The sequence below is a fragment of the Trachypithecus francoisi genome, unplaced genomic scaffold (assembly GCF_009764315.1).
Source record: "Trachypithecus francoisi isolate TF-2019V2 unplaced genomic scaffold, Tfra_2.0 Lachesis_group10, whole genome shotgun sequence".
Taxonomy (NCBI): domain Eukaryota; kingdom Metazoa; phylum Chordata; class Mammalia; order Primates; family Cercopithecidae; genus Trachypithecus; species Trachypithecus francoisi.
In genome coordinates this window covers 90,049,010-90,064,782 of record NW_022681455.1, presented here as the reverse complement: position 1 = coordinate 90,064,782, position 15,773 = coordinate 90,049,010, and the positions used below count along the sequence as shown (strand labels likewise).

The window sequence follows — 15,773 nt, the reverse complement described above, 5'->3', positions numbered from 1 at the left end:
TGACTGTAGTGTGATGGGGTGGGGACAGTGCTGGCGTGGAGGGGACAGATGTATCTGTGGCTGCCTTGCCCACTGCCTGGTTCTGAACAAAGCCCAGCCCTGCTGCAGACCCTCCGGGATGTCACCACACATCCTGTGTGCTTATTGATTAAAAAATTTGGGCTGGGTGTGGTGACGCATGCCTGTAATCCCAGCACTTTGGGAGGCTCAGGTGAGTGGATCACCTGAGGTCAAGAGTTCAAGACCAGCCGGGCTAACACGGTGAAACCCCGTCTCTACTACAAATACAAAACTTAGCCGGGCATGGTGATAAGCGTCTATAATTCCAGCTACTCGGGAGGCTGAGGCAAGAGAATTGCTTGAACCCGGGAGGCGGAGGTTGCAGTGAGCTGAGATCACACTATTGCACCCCAGCCTGGGTAACAAGAGTGAGACTCCGTTTCCAAAAAAAAAAAAAAAAATTGTTGTTGTTGTTGTTGAGGACCTGCTACTATGTTTGCCCTGAGCTAGGCACTGGGATACAACAATGAACAAGACAGGCATGGTTCATGCCCTAGTGAGGGAGGCAGATAAGAGCCGAGGAAACCAATAGGTAGAAGGAATAATGAGAGGTGTTGGGGTTATGGAGGAGTTAAGCTGGGAGCTGCCTTGCAAGGTCAGGTCTGGGAGTCACGAGCAGGAGCTGGTAGACTACGGGGCAGGAGTGGGCAGCTGCAGCGTGGCCATGTGACCTGGGGCCTCTGTAGAGCCTTTCTGCGTCCCACACATGAGCGTGTGCACTCCTGCACATGTGCTTGAGCAGAGGGTCCTCGAAGTCCACTGCCTGGCGCCAGCACAGAGCTCGTGTGTGGGGCCATACAGCTGAAACAACTGGGGGAGTCCTTTGGGACAAAGAATGCAAAATGCCTGTGGCCATTCTCAAGGTGACCAATAGGAGAGGAAATGGGATGGAAGAGCATTTGGAGTAGAAAGAGAAAGCGGGCCAGGCTCAGTGGCTCACACCTGTAACCTCAGCACTTTAGGAGGCCAAGGCGGGAGGGTTGCTTGAGGTCAGGAGTTCAAGACCAGCCTGGGCAACATGGCAAAACCCTGTCTCTACAAAAAAAAAAAAAAACAAAAAAAAAAAACCAAAAAAAAAAACTGCAAAAATCCACCGGGTGTGCTGGCATGTCCCTGTGGCCCCCACTGCTCGGGAGGCTGAGACAGGAGGATCGCCTTAGCGAGGAGGTTGTGCCTGCAATGAGCTGTGATCACACCCCTGCACTCCAGTCTAGACAACAGAGAAAGACCCTGTCTCAGAGAGCGAGAGAGCAAAAGCGAGAGTGAGAGCGAGCGAGAGAGAGAGGTCTTAAGTAGGTAACAGATCTTTCCTTTGCAAAGGTTACAAAACATGTAGGGCTACAGAACCCCACTGCTGGGATCCCTTCCAGTGCGCAGAGGGGCTTGTGTTTGCAAAGAGCTCTGGAGCTGGGGCTTCTTTCACATCGTGGTGAATCGGGCTCTGCCATGTGCCCCCTCCCTGTGTATTCACATCCACCCTGCATGCCCTCCTTGTGCGCACACACTTGCCCTCATGCCTCCTCTCTGTGTGCACACACTTGCCCTCATGCCTCCTCTCTGTGTCACACACTTGCCCTCATGCCTCCTCTCTGTGTCACACACTTGCCCTCATGCCTCCTCTCTGTGTGCACACACTTGCTTCACGTACTCTCCCTATGCCTGTATACTCTGTGCACCCTCCAGTGTGGACACACCCTGGCCACCCACCTACCTTACAAATGCCAATCATCCACAGGATTGGACGTCCCTGTGTTCCCCTTGAAGTGGGGTAGGGTGGGGGTGTGTGTCTCTTGGCTTCAGTGGAGCCAATTATTGTATACATTACAAAACTAGACATGGAGCTGGGGACGTCTGGAGAAGGTGCCGTGGGCCGGCTGAGTAGCCCCTTTGGTGTGTTTTCCATATTGACCCCTGTGTGGATTGGGGTTTCTCTGAGCTGCGAGTCTTCAGTGTCCAGTGGGGCTCGGCCACAGAACTCCCCCTTAGGGATTTCGGGGGCTCACTGCTTGGGTCCCCAGAGAGTACCTGCTGCCAGTATGGGCTCAGGCCACCCCTGTACCCAGCTCCAGCTGCAGATGGGCCCTCCTTCCTCTGTGCCTGCTGCCCCTGCTGGTGATGCCATTGCTGGAGACCCAGTCTGGACCCAAGAGTGCAGCTGTGGGGAGAAAAAACCTCACTCTCATTGCCGGGTAGCACAGGGGCTTATGGGGGTGGTGGGGGGTTGGGTGTTGACTCTTTCTCATCAAGAGTGTACAAAAACCAGGTGTGGTGGCCCATGCTTGTAACCCCAGTGCTTTGGGAGGCTGAGATGGGGATCACTTGAGCCCAGGAGTTTGAGACCAGCCTGAGCAACATAGCAAGACCCTGTCTCTATAAAAAATATAAAAATAAAAAATTTAGCCAGATGAAGTGGCACATGCTCAGCTACTCAGGAGGCTTGGGTGGGAGGATCACTTGAGCCCAGGAGGTCAAGACTGCAGTGAGTTATGATCGCACCACTGCACTCCAGCCTGTATGACAGAGCATGAGCCTGTCTCATAAAACAATCTGCTAGCCCATATTCTGTTTTTGCTTTTCTGGTTTTTGAATCCTCTAGCCCATATTCACCTTTGAAGGTGTGCTTCTACCTTCAAAAAACAGAATATAGGCTAGAGGAGGGCATGTGAGTGGGGTGGTGCCTGCAGTTGCAGGAAAATGCATTAACACCCACGTCATAAGTAAGGTGACCCACAGATCCCTCACCACACAGGGATGTGGTTCCAGGGACTGCATTGTGTCACGCAGCTGCTTGCAGTGAGGGAACAGGAAGCCTGTAGTGAGATCTGCCACTCTGGACCTCCCCAGCCAGTTAGCACTGGGCCACTTTCCTCCTCTTTCCACCCCTGCAGGCCTGTCTGGACTTCCGGGACCCAGCACAGAGCCTTGACTTCCCCCAGGGCTCCAAAACGGTGGATGTTTCCCTGTTCTCTTTCCCGTTATGGCCAAGGCCAGATCTTCCTAAGAGGATGACTTGACGTCTTTGGGACATCCTCAAGTTCAGTGACTTGGGAGGTCACACTTCTTAACTAAACCGCCTTGAGTGGGTGCAAGTGTGCGGACTATTTGTCCTGATACCTGGGTGCACAGAGGTCAGAGGAGAACTGGGGTCATGTATTCATGTCCTGATACCTGCAGATAACTAAATCAATAAAAGAAAAAAATAATAAAAAAGAAACTCGGTATTCTTAGCTATCACTCCTACCCTCCTACCCCTCCCAGCCCCAGGCAACCACCGATCCACTTTCTTTCTTTTTTCTTTTTTTTTTTTTGTTGAGATGGAGTCTTGCTCTGTCGTGCCCAGGCTAAGAGCAGTGGTGCAATATCAGCTCACTGCAATCTCCATCTCCCAGGTTCATGCGATTCTCTTGCCTTAACCTCCTGAATAGCTGAGACTACAGGCACGCACCACCATGCCTGGCTAAGTTTTGCATTTTTAGTAGAGATGGGGTTTCACCATGTAGGCCAACTGGCCTCGAACTCTTGACCTCAAGTGATCTGCCTGCCTTGGCCTCCCAAAGTGCTGAGATGACAGGCATAAACCACTGTGCTCGGCCCTGGACATGTCTTTTTAATGCATACAAAAGAGATTCTGCTGAACATATTTTTTTGTGCTTTTTACTTCAAATTTAACATATCTGAGATCTTTATCAGCTCATATAGCTTTATGTCATTCTTAAGGTTTAGGAACCCATGGAGACCTTGTTGAAGGTGTCTGACAAAATGGCAGCATGGTAACCTTGCACACTGGCAGCAGTCTCTTAATAGAAGCACCATATATTTATATGTGTGTATGTAAGTAAAAGGTGAAATGTAAGGGAAACTGATTTTTTGGCACGGCATTGAACGCTATTAATAACAGCTTAGGCATTAGCCACCCGTGTTTTGGAGGCTGTCTGGTTGAAATCATTTTAGTGAATAATATCAATTTTGTCTGACACGAGGTCTTGATTGCTATTTATAAAGCTGCACATTTGAGAACCCACTCCAGCTGTAACTAGCTAAGTAAAACAATAGCTTGGGTCCCAGCTCAAATTATCTGTGCATTTCATTGTGTTGATCCTGCCTGTCCACTCTCAGGATGCGGGCTTGGAAAAGAGAGCACACTTCATTAGCATTCCTTGGCTAGTTGCTCAGGGATGTTCCCTCTTGCATGTGCTGTTTCTCAGGGTTCAGAGAAAACTGTTCTGTGAGGCTCTGGAGGGGGAGGAAGACCATGGGTAAATGGTCAAGTGGGTAGCTTGAGCATCGTGTAGGCAGGACTGTTTGAGCCACGGCAGCGACCCCCACTCGGTTGGTTGGGGCACTGTTCCAGCAGATGACAGCCCTGACATTATTATGGGGGCAGTTACCCTGTGCCGGCACAGCGCCCAGTGCTGCACAGATGTTATCCCATTTAATCCTCCCAGCAGCCCTATGGCTTAGGTACCATTATTTTCTCCATTTTTGAAGTGGGAAAACAGAAACCCAGAGGTTAGATCATTTGCTCAGGTCACATACAGCTAGTAAGAGGCAGAACTGAGATTTGAAGCCGGGCTGTGCCTCGTGCTAGAACTCAGGTTCTGACCACAAACCAGCCTGCTTGCTCCACTCGCAAGGTGGCTGCCTGCGTGTTGTACATGCCTTCCATGTGGTGGGTTGGGGTCACTGCCCTCCAATCTGAGTTGCTAGGGTTCTGGATAGCATCTTTTGTACCCTGGTCAACCATGGTTTTCGAAGCAACCTTGGAGACAGACAACCCTGGGTTTGAGCCCAAACTCTTCATGGCTCTCACTACCTGTAAGACCTCAGGCACCCCTCTGAGAGACTGCTGAGGAAGACTAAACCCAGTGATAGCTGCAAAGCCCTAGCACAGTGCCTGGCTCAGTGTGCACCCACGTGGTGCCAGCAAGAACATCGACAGTGCAGAGAGAACTGGGTGGTTCGTGGTGGCTTCAGCCTGCACATATGCAGAGCTAGAAAGGCCATTAAATCTGAAAAATACTGTGTATGCACATTTTTGGCTTAAACAAAGTCCCATTTACGAAGTCCATAACCCAGCTTTAATATTATTACATGCCCCAGACTGGGATTAATTCCAGGACAGGAGTGTTATTATGCTGTGTAGTGTTTCTCCCATATTCTCCTAGTGCATGGCCTCCACCAGCCTGGGCTTATGTCCTGGGGTGTGGGATGGTGGGTACACCCTGTCTCTGCCCAGCTTGGTTCTGTGGGGTCCTGGGTGGAGTTGGGGGAGGCTGGTTGCCTTCTGATGTTGTCAGCTCATAAGTTGCAGTGCTCAGACGTGCTGTCATTGGGAGAGTTGACCTCAGCATGTCCTGAGGTTTGTCTGTGGGTCAGGTCTCAGCAGGGTCATGAGCACTCACCACTTTGCTGATCTCTGAAGCAAACTTATTGGTTTCTTGAGGCAGTGCTGAGATTGATTAGTGATGTCTGCCAGCGGCACAGGGCTGGGGAAACTATAACTGATCCAGCACTTAACTTGCTATTCCTGTTTTATTCCGATCATTTTACATCTCTGTGAAACCAATAAAGGCCTCTTTGTAGGCTTTGCCCCCTCTTCTCTGGTCATGGGTATTATAATAAGGACCCCCACAAATATTCCTTCTTCCTCACCCTGCACCTCACCTGATCTATTTGTACAGTCTTCAAACTCACAGGCCCATCTCTGTTCTCTCTTTCAGTTGAAGAGGGGGAGGCCTCAGACTTCTCGCTGGCCTGGGATTCCTCCGTGACAGCAGCAGGTAAATGCCCGGGGGCTGGTGGAAGAGTTGCAGGGGGTCCTGGGGCTGGTCCAGGAACTCAGAAAGCCACCCAACTGGTTATGGAAATGATATTCTTTGTGTCACATTCCTGCCTCCAGTCCAGACTACCCCATGCAACACGATTTTTATATCAGTTCCATATGGTCAATAAAATCTATTACATACAGAGACTAATATTCCCTTATTCTCCTGAGGGCCACGTTTCCTTCTAGTGGGCACAGTTCAGATGGGCGGTGATTTTCCCACTGCACAAGCCTTGAAGCTCCCTGCTATGGGCGTCGCTGCACATTCATTCCAATCTAATTGCATAAAAGCCACTTTAATAGGACTTTTAAACTCCAGTCTACTTCAGAATTCCTCTTTCCCTCCCTGGAAGGGGCTGCTCTGCACTCTCAGGGCTGGCAGAGCTGAGCTCATGCCTCCAGGGAGAGGTAACAGAGCTCAGACTCGTGAGGTGTCGAGGGTGACATGACAGTCAGGACATGGGATTCCCGCATAAGCTCTTCCCTGTACCTCAGTTTCTTAGCTGTAAAAATAGGTGGATGAATAAAGTTTTTCTAACTGTGAAGTTTTGCAGCTTGGAGCCTTCCCATGAGTACTGAGATTAGAACTGGCTTTGGGGGGTTTTGGGGAGCTCCTGAGTTGGAGGCCAGGGTCCCCTGTTTGCTCCGCATGCAGCCAGGGCCTCTCTTGGTAGTGGTGCCCGTGGCTCTCTGACCGGCAGTCGCTGGGATCCCCTTGCTTGTCCTCCTCCCCTGCCTTGGGCCAGGCCTGCCCTGGGATCCTGACCGGCTTTTTCTGGATTCCTGGGGAAGCTGGAGCTGCTTCAGTCTTGCAGAATCTTAAGGCCTTAGGAAGCCTGTGATGGAGCATTTAGTCCAAGCTTCTCCTCTTTTCGTTGTGGAAACTGAAGCAGGAAGAGAGATTTGCTCTGGGTCAGTATTTCAAAAACGTGGTTAGGCATCGGGTATATAAACATTTAATGTTTTCATGATTATGTGTCTAATGTGTGATATTATAGACATTTGTGACTTAACTATGATGCTAAATTCATTTAAGTGAAAAAACGGAGTTGACAACAAAGTGTTAATAGTACAGAATACAGAGATTCAGCAGGAAGTTTGAAGATGGTTCAGTGAAATTTGGGAAAGGAGACTGAGCCCTCGAACCCAAGCCTGTGGCCCCTGGTTCCATGTCCTTTCCAGCAGGAGCTGATGCTGCCTGCAGAGTCCACAGGATCCTGGTTGACCCAGGCTTGTGCACTGCTGTGGCTGCAGGTACCCTGGCCCTTGGTGACAGGGGCTTCCTTCATAGCGAGGGGACTTGTCTGAAGCCAACATGGTGAGTGGTGCTCAAATTCTGGGGAGGAGGGTCCGGGACGAGGACAGGCTTTGGGGTCAGCACTGGGCAGGTAGGAGGCTGGGGGAAGGGACTGTGTAGCCCCCTGTGTGTCTCCTTCTGTGCGGGCAGCGCGTTCCCCGTGGTGGGAGGAAATAGCAAGACCCTAAGGCGCTGTGTCTCAGAGATGTAGTCCTTGTGAGAGATAAGGGGTGCAGGGGCTCACGCTTGCTGCCTGCTCTGGAGAGGATCCCACTATACCTCAAACCCCTGAACTAGGAGAGTACTCAGCCCCATGTTGTCTACAGAAGGTCCTCCTTCCCAGCTGCTTTCCTAGTGGGGCCAGAGGTGATGCAGACAGATGGCAACATCCGTGGCTTGCAAGGAGGGTGCTGGCAGTGATTGCTATAGACAGAAAGCCCTGGGCAAGGGGGTGTCAAGCACCCTGGCTGCATCCCTAGGCAGTGAGGTGTCTCCCAGCTTGCAGAAGGCAAGGGCAGTGTTGATGGTAGGGCCTTGGAGTCTGCAGTTCTGTAATTCCATAGTTGGGCGGCCAGTCTTAGGGCCTCTCTGGGCTGTCTGGGAATAATGGGAGCTGTGGGATTTGCCAGTTTCCAGGCAAGAGCTGAGCATGCCTCGTGCATGTAGGAGGATGCACGCTCCTTGTGACTCCATGGCCATGGCTCGCCATGGTACCATTCAGTTTCGAATTCTCTGCTCAGCGATGGGGAGAGGGAGGGCAGAGCATCCCCGGCAGTGGATAATCCACAACCAGACAGCCAGGCCAGGAATTGTTTTGTTTTCTTTGGCTCATTTTTGCTGGTGTTTTTTTGTTTGTTTGTTTTGTTTTTTTAGTTTGTGCCGTGCATGTGATAAATTTTCATTCAGTTCTATTGGACTTGAGCTATTAAAGTCAGCTTGTATTCCCTAAGCATGGGGTGTGTGAGATGGCTCCAAGCCTGGGTGGCAGGCAGAAGTCAGTGTGGGAGGTGGCCCTCGACGTGGGCAATGTCACATTTATTGAGCACTTACTTAGTGTGTGCCAGGCACTGAGTGAACACTCTACCTGCAACATCTCGCTGAGCCATCGTGACAGCTCTGTGAGGTGGGTGCCGCTTCCAGCAGCAGCTCCATCATTTCTCTGTGGGCTTGGCTTAGGGACAGCCATCTGGTGGACAACAGGGCCAAAGGCCTGGTGAAAGCAGCTTTTGTCTAATACTTTTCATTAAACTGAGAAAATGTCACTTGGCCACATCAGAGAATGGCAGCAGGTGACAAAGAAGATTATAGGGGAGCAAAACCTCCCAGGCCACCCTTGGTACTGCTACTGAGAAACCCCATCCTCATTTGACAGATGAGGGAAGGAGCTTGGAGCAGTACAGTAGTGAATCCACGGTCCCCAGCTGTCAGGCTGTGCATCAGGGACTCGAACCCAAGTCCTCCGGAAGCCAGAGCCTGTGGTTTCACCTCTGCACCACTTGGCATCAGGATGTGGAGAGCTGAGCAGGACCTGAAAGCGGGGCATTATGGCGACTTCTGGAAGGTCCTTGGCAGGACAGGCATGGTGGCTGCAGGGCATAGGTGGGTCCTGCTCACAGGCCCCCACTGGCCCTGGGCTGAGGGCATTTTACCAGGAGGAACGGAGAGCTATAAGGCATGGAGTAGCTCCTCTTCTGCGGGGGCTCTGTTGGCCCAGAGCTTTTCACGCACCTTCCTCTCTTCTGCTTTGCCCAGCCCTGGGCGTGTGATGGAGAACTGCAATAAAGAAGCAGAATGTGCAGTTTGCATCTTCACTCACCTCTGGTCCCCGCTGGCCACCCTGCTAGTGGGGACCCTGTGGCCCTCCGCCCCCAGGAACAACCAGGCTTGCTCCTTCTGTGCCCTTGAGCAGGGGCCCTGACAGTGATGGAGAGCCCGGCCTTGCCTGGCAGGGAAAGGAGCGAAATGATGAGCTCATGGCAATATCCCGCAGTCTGGAGGCGGGGGTGTGGGGAGCAGAGCGCGCAGGCCCACTCATGCCGCTTGCTGGTGAATGGGGCTGCTGATGGTGAGGCCCAGGGGAAGGAGCACTTCATTTGGAGTCAAGATGTGGGGTTGCCTTGGAGGTGTGGGGCTGGAGTTCTTAACCTGTTTTGAGCCACAGGTGCCTTTGAGCATCCAGTGGAAGTGCGTGGATTCTCTTTCGGACACACACAGGATTTCATGTGTGATTTCAGGGTTATTCGTGGGCCATTCTTCTTCTCCCGCCAACCCCACGCTTGTTTTTAGTTCTTTTGGGTGTATTTGTGGGCGTGGAATTACTGGGTCTTAGGGTAACTTTATGTTTAACCTTTGGAGGAGCCACCAGACCTTCCCAGGCATTTTGCATTCCCACTGCCCATAAGGATTCCACTTTTTCCAGATCCTTGTCAGCATTTCTTATTTTCCTTTTTGTAAATTCTAACCTTCCTAGTAGGTGTGAAGGTATCTCATTCTGGACAACTCATGGATTTTTTTTTTTTCTTTCTTTTTTTTTTTTGAGATGGAGTCTTGGTCTGTTGCCAGGCTGGAGGGCAGTGGCACCATCTTGGCTCACTGCAACCTCTACTTCCCAGGTTCAAATGATTCTCTTACCTCAGCCTCCCCAGTAGCTGGGACTACAGACGTGTTCCACCAAGCCCAGCTAATTTTTGTATTTTTAGTAGAGACAGCGTTTCACCATGTTGGCCAGAATGATCTTGATCTCCTGACCTTGTGATGTGTAAGCCCCGGCCTTCCAAAGGCTCCCAGTGCCTTTGACCTACCTCCTAGCAACGTCTCCAAATCCCCTGTATCTTGCCTGTCGCAGCCTGGCACTAGCCCTAACCCTAACCCCCGTCTCTCCCGCCCATCCCAGCCTGGTACTAAACCTAACGCTATCCCTAACACCCCTCTTTCCCACCCATCCCAGCCTGCTACTAGCCCTAACCCCACTCTAATGCTAACCCCCTTCTTTCCCACCCACCCCAGCATGGTACTAACCCTAACCCTAACCCTAATCCTAACCCCCCTCTTTCCACCTATCCCAGCCTGCTACTAACCCTAACACTAACTTTAACGCTAACCCTAATCCCCCTCTTTGCTGCCTATCCCAATCTGGCACTAACCCTAACCCTAACCCTAACCACCCCCTCTACTGCCCATCCCAGCCTGGTAATAACCCTAACCCTACCCCTAACCCCTATCTCTCCTGCCCATCCCAGCCTGGTAGGGAGACGCATCTTACCTTCAGCACTTCCTCCCTCTTCCTACAAGACCTTTGGAATGAGGTCTCTAAGTGGCAGATATCAGAAACATCATGCATGATCCTTAGGTCTATGATGTGGGCTTTCAGGGAACCCACACAACCATGTGGAAATTTACCTCCTCTTTCCCCGTCACTGAGTTTGATCTGGGAGCTGAAGCTGCGCGTCTATTTATTTTTATTTATTTATTTTTTTATTGAGACAGGGCTTTGCTATGTTGCCCAGGTCGGTCTCGAACTCCTGGGCTCAAACAATCCTCCTGTCTCAGCCTCCCAAGCAGCTGGGACTACAGGCATGCACCACTATGCTTAGCCTGAAGTGGGTAAGGAGATCATTTTTATGTAATTGTCTAGTCAGAGTCTCATTGGAATCTTCCACCTCACCAGGCTGAGTTTTGGGACTGATTGGGCAGAGTCTGCTCCATGGATTCTATCCAGCATGGCAGCTCTGGAACAGCAGCAGGGAGAGGCAGTAAGAGGAGGGTCTGTGGGTGGGCCAGAGATAGGACACAGTTAGTTCATTGACACATACTTCTTGTGAATGCCTGGGCAGGTTAGGTAAGTCTATTTCTGGCATGGTGACAGACACACTTGTTTGAGAGGAACACTCAGTATCATCAGTTGACTGTGATGGCCCCGCAGCCTGAGACCTTATTTGTGTTGTACTGTGATCAGACTTTTAGGCCTTCCTGCCATGGGACAGGTGTTCTTGCCCCAGTTAATAGGAACCGTCACTCCCATTTACGAGGTGCTTCTAGGAGCCAGGTCTCCTTTGCTTTTCACATTCATATGAGAAAACCGAGAAACAGAGATGCTAGTAACTTGCTTCTAGGTCACTCAGCCAAGAAGCGGCAGAGCAGAGATTTGAACCCAGGCAGCTCATGCATGAATTTAGTGCCTCAACTGTAGATGGCAGATGTGCCAGTGAGAATGCGGGTCCCATGCCTTGTTTTAGAGGAGAATCTCTGGAGTCAGCTCTGTGCCCAGGTCACTCCTGGGTCAGGTAGAAGAGTCTAACTGAAGCCAGCCCTCGGGATTTGCTGCCTGGAAGGAGAGGAGGTACATGTTTCGAAGACCTTGCACACATCTCCCATGTTCAAAGCCAGGCCTGGAAAACACTGGGCCAGGCTCTCTGCAGGGACTCACACCACCTCCAGCCCCTGTCCCCAGCCCTCCTTCCACATCTGGGTGTTGGGCATGGGGGCAGTTTGCAGGGGAAGGTGGGGATAGGACTGCAGGCTCTGGGACTTCCTCAGATGGGAGGTAGAGCCGGCATTGGGGTAGCTGGTGTCCTGGGACCACCTTGAGAAGAATGCTTTGAAGCCTCTCATTTTTCTTTTAGCCTGGTTCTGGGTAAAAGGTGGGGTGAGGAGAATGGTCGGGGTCCTTGCTCCTGACCAAGGCGACAGCCTCATCCCCTGTAGTCCTTTGCCCCCAGGTTTTGGCTGGGAAAGCCTGGGCCTTTCACCATGGGGGGGCAAGGCTACTCCCTGCAGTCCCGCCTGCACTTCTGAACCACGCGGAGCTGCCTCCCGCCCTGCTTGTGTTTTGCTGGAGCGCATATTTATTATTTCAATGGCTTCACAGAAACTCCACCCACACCCCTGCGCTTCTGCACTTGCGTTTGCATTTCTCCCAGTTCCCTTTCGAGCTCTGTTCGTCTATAAGCTTCTGCATGAAGTCCACGCTGAACTCGCAGTGGATTTCCTTGTAGTTCCTGTTGGACCTGAGCTTCCTGTGTTCCTGGGACCCATGTACCTCCCACCTTAGTGTCTGTGCTGGAGCCCTCGAGTGGATGGGCATGGATGTTCTTCTCCGCCTCTCCCCTGTTGGACGTTCGGACTGCTTTAGGTGATGGCTGTTGTAAATAACGCCATGATGAACATCTTTGTGTGGGTGGTCTTTTTTTTTCTTCTTTGGAGATTTTCTTAGGGGCTCCCAGCACCTTCTAACTTTTTCTTTCAATCCCCAAATCAAGGCTGGAGAGACTGTTCCCCTCGTCAGTGTCCATTGCTCCCCACTGGGTCTCACTTTGAACACTTCCCCCAGTGACTGTCCTGCATTGGGTCGCCTGTGGGATGTCTCACCCACCCATGATACTTGCCTGGAGCCGTGTGACTGTGGCCCGTGGTGCAAGCTGCCTGGACACCCTTTGGCTTCAGGCTGGTGTGCTGGTGGCGTCCACCTTTTGTGCTTGAGCTCCCAGCCTAATCGTCTTTTTGATGAGGACCAAGAGACATTTTAAAGGAGCAGAAAAGTCTCACTAAGTAGATGTAGAATTTCCCAGTATTTTAAAGACTTATGAAATGCATTTTTACATGGGGCCAGCTGGGGAGTTTCTCATTAGCTCGGCTGGGGAGCCTGTGGGGAGTTGAGCTAAGTGGAGCCAGGCAGGCTGGGTAGGAAGACGCGGTGGCCCCGAGCTCACCAGGGGAGCGTGGCAGGCATGCGCCAGCGAGTCGGCTCCACGGACCCCTGGCCAGGCAGCCTGGGCTGCGCCTTTGTTATAGCTGCTCCCTCTGCAGCACAGGGGGCCTCAGAAATCGTCAGGTGGTGACTGGAGCTGAGAGGTGGCCACTCTGTTACCATGGTGAGCAGTCCACCGGGTAGGGCATTCTGTGCCGCGTGTGCACATGGATGCATGCACTTGTGTGTGTGCTTGTGTGTGAGCATGCCCAGGTAGCTGCAACCCTGACTCGGACCCCTGGCAGGGGGGCGCTCCAGCACCTCTGTGCTCTGCCTGCTGGTTGGTGCTGTATCCCGGGCTCCCTGGTGCTACCTTGAACCAGTTCTCTCAGGAGGAGGTGGCATTTCCTGCCCACCCTTTTCCTCTGGCTCTGCACCAGCCTTGGGGCCCCCACTGGGCTCCACTGTACTTGGCTTCCTCGTTGACATGCCTGCTGTGCACATGTGTATGCAGAGCCCGTGCATACATGTGCACATGTGTGCTCAGGACTCAAGTGTGGTGGTACCCAGGGCATGTGGAAATGAACAGATGTGCAGTGCGTCTTCTGACTCCTGTTTTCCTCCTGTACCTCTATCCTGGCTGATGACTTCACTTCCACGGAGCTAGGCTTGTCTTGCTGATTTCCACCCTCTTGAGATGGACTTGGGGCTTCCCTGATGGCAGGGATGCTGTCGTTTGTCTCGTGTCCCTGGCCTGGCATTGGGACTTTGCAGCGCAGTTGCTCAGTTGATTTGGGACCATCTGCCCCAGCAAGCCCATGGGCCCTGTCCCTCTTCTCCTGGTGCTGTTGGGCTTTTCGGGGGACATCAGTAATGAGGATTATAAAGACAAGGAGGGGCCAGTCCTACTTTCTCCAAAGCTGGGTGCTCCCTGAGGATGGAAAGGCCTCTCTTGGGTGTCCGCCCTTTCCCAAGTCCCCAAGGATCCTGCTGTCCTGCTGGTGGACATTGGAAATCACTAGTTCTTTGGCAACTTGAAGCCTGCCCATAAACAGTCAGTTGTGTCTGTGGGTTGGGGTGATGATGGCATCACTCCTCATGCATTTGGGGGAGTCGGTGCCTGTCCTACTCCCTCCAGTGTTGCCCAGCCTTGTGCGTGCGTCCTGGGGTGGTTTGCACCAGCGCTGCTCAAACTTGAACATGTGTACAAATTGTCAAGACTCAGATTCTGAATCAGCAGGTCTGGGTAGGGCCTGAGATTCTGCATTTCTAACAGGCTCCAGGGTGATGTTGATGCTGTTGGTCCACAGACTGTGTGTGACCCCTTGGCATTTTTTGAAGCTCAGCCTAAATGACACCTCCTCCAGGAAGTTTCCCATGATAGCCTTGCCATAATTCTGTGCCCCCTGAGCCTAAGAGCTCCTGATCCTGGCCCTCAGTGCTCCCACTGCCTTCTGCTTGGTTCTAGCGTTCCTTCTCTTCTTATACCCAGCTCCCTGATGCTCTGCTCACTCCTAGGGGGCAGTGACCGAGTCTGATTCTCTGCGTTCCCACAGCTCAGCCCTGGCTTGGCAGTTGGCAGGTGCCTGGCAAATGTCTGCTAAGATGCAGAACCTCACCTCCACTTCTTTGTCTGTATTTGTCCTGGGAAGTGCAGGGCCTGAGTTTGGTTCACTTTGTTAAGGCAAAATCTGGGTTTGAGGTCTAGATACTTATTAGCCGTTCAATATGGAGTAAGTTACTGAACCTTCCTGTCCTTTCATTTCCTCATCGGAAATGGGGATAATAATAGTCCTACTTCCTAAGGCCATTGTGAGGATGGCACAGGGAATCCGCATGGAGTGCTTAACCCCTAGGGTGCCATCTGGCACCCTGCACCTTTACTTTTGCTATTGACACCATGTGGAGGGAAGTGCCCATAGGAGCTTAGCTCTGAGCTTGGGTCTGTATGGGTGACAGAGAAGGCTCCGATGGGCCCCTCCTTCTCTTCACATCGTCACAGCTCCCTGCCTTTCTCCCCATATCTTGACTGGCAATCTCTAGGCGTGGCCACAGTGCCTGAGGCAATCTGCTTCACCTTCCTGCAGGTTTGGGGTGGAACCGAATCTGTAGGGAACCATTCTTGTTCACCCTGGTTGGTGAGGCATGGCTTGTTTCCCAAGTGGGGCAGGCTGGGTGGGGTAGGGGTTGGTGGGAGGTGGGCAGGGTCTGCTCTGAAAGGCAGAGGCCTGAGGCTGTCCTGAGATCAGATTCCTTCCCTGGGTGGGGCTGGACACATGGACTGTGTGGCCATGGGCCAGTGCCCGGTAGGAAATGGCCAGGGTCAGCCTGACCGCACCACCTGGCATGTGTTGGCTTCCTGGGTGGACACTCTGAAGGGCCCAGCTCCTGGGTTGGATATGGTCAGTGGTGCCCTGCTATAGACTGCAGGCAGCCCACAGGGGTTAGGCTGCTGTCATGTCAGCTGACATTCCCTTAAAATCCTTGAGTGTGCAGGGAGATGCACACACACACACACACTCACACACACACGAGATTAGGCTGAACCTGGCTATCTGATGCCTCTCTGGTTCAAAAAATTATTATTTTACCTCCACTAATAAGTTTTTCTCCTTTGTCATGGTTGATTGCTTTAACTGATGGCTGCTGGCCATATGTGGTAGTAGTTAGCACATCAGACTCATGCTTAGTCTGGCAAATATGATAAATTTTACTTATGCTATTCTACTTATCAAGGCTAAATGTCCTGCAAACCTGGCAAGCTTGTGGAGGCAGGGACAGTGCCTATTTGCTTACTGTTGTATCCTCAGCAATTGACACTGTCTTAACAATAACAATTAAAAAGTAATAACCATCTAGTGAGCATCCACTCAGTGCCAGACAGCGGGCTGTGACATGCATTATCT

The 15,773-nt window shown here is 51.9% G+C and overlaps 1 protein-coding gene across 1 annotated transcript in view; it reads left to right on the top strand.

Annotated features, from left to right (window-relative positions):
- The window catches only part of ZNF423 (zinc finger protein 423), a 368,561-nt gene that overhangs the window by 61,217 nt on the left and 291,571 nt on the right, over positions 1–15,773 (top strand). The window contains exon 2 of the mRNA XM_033218340.1: positions 5,781–5,840. Coding sequence (XP_033074231.1) covers positions 5,781–5,840 — 60 coding nt within the window. The remainder of the gene's footprint in view (positions 1–5,780; positions 5,841–15,773) is intronic.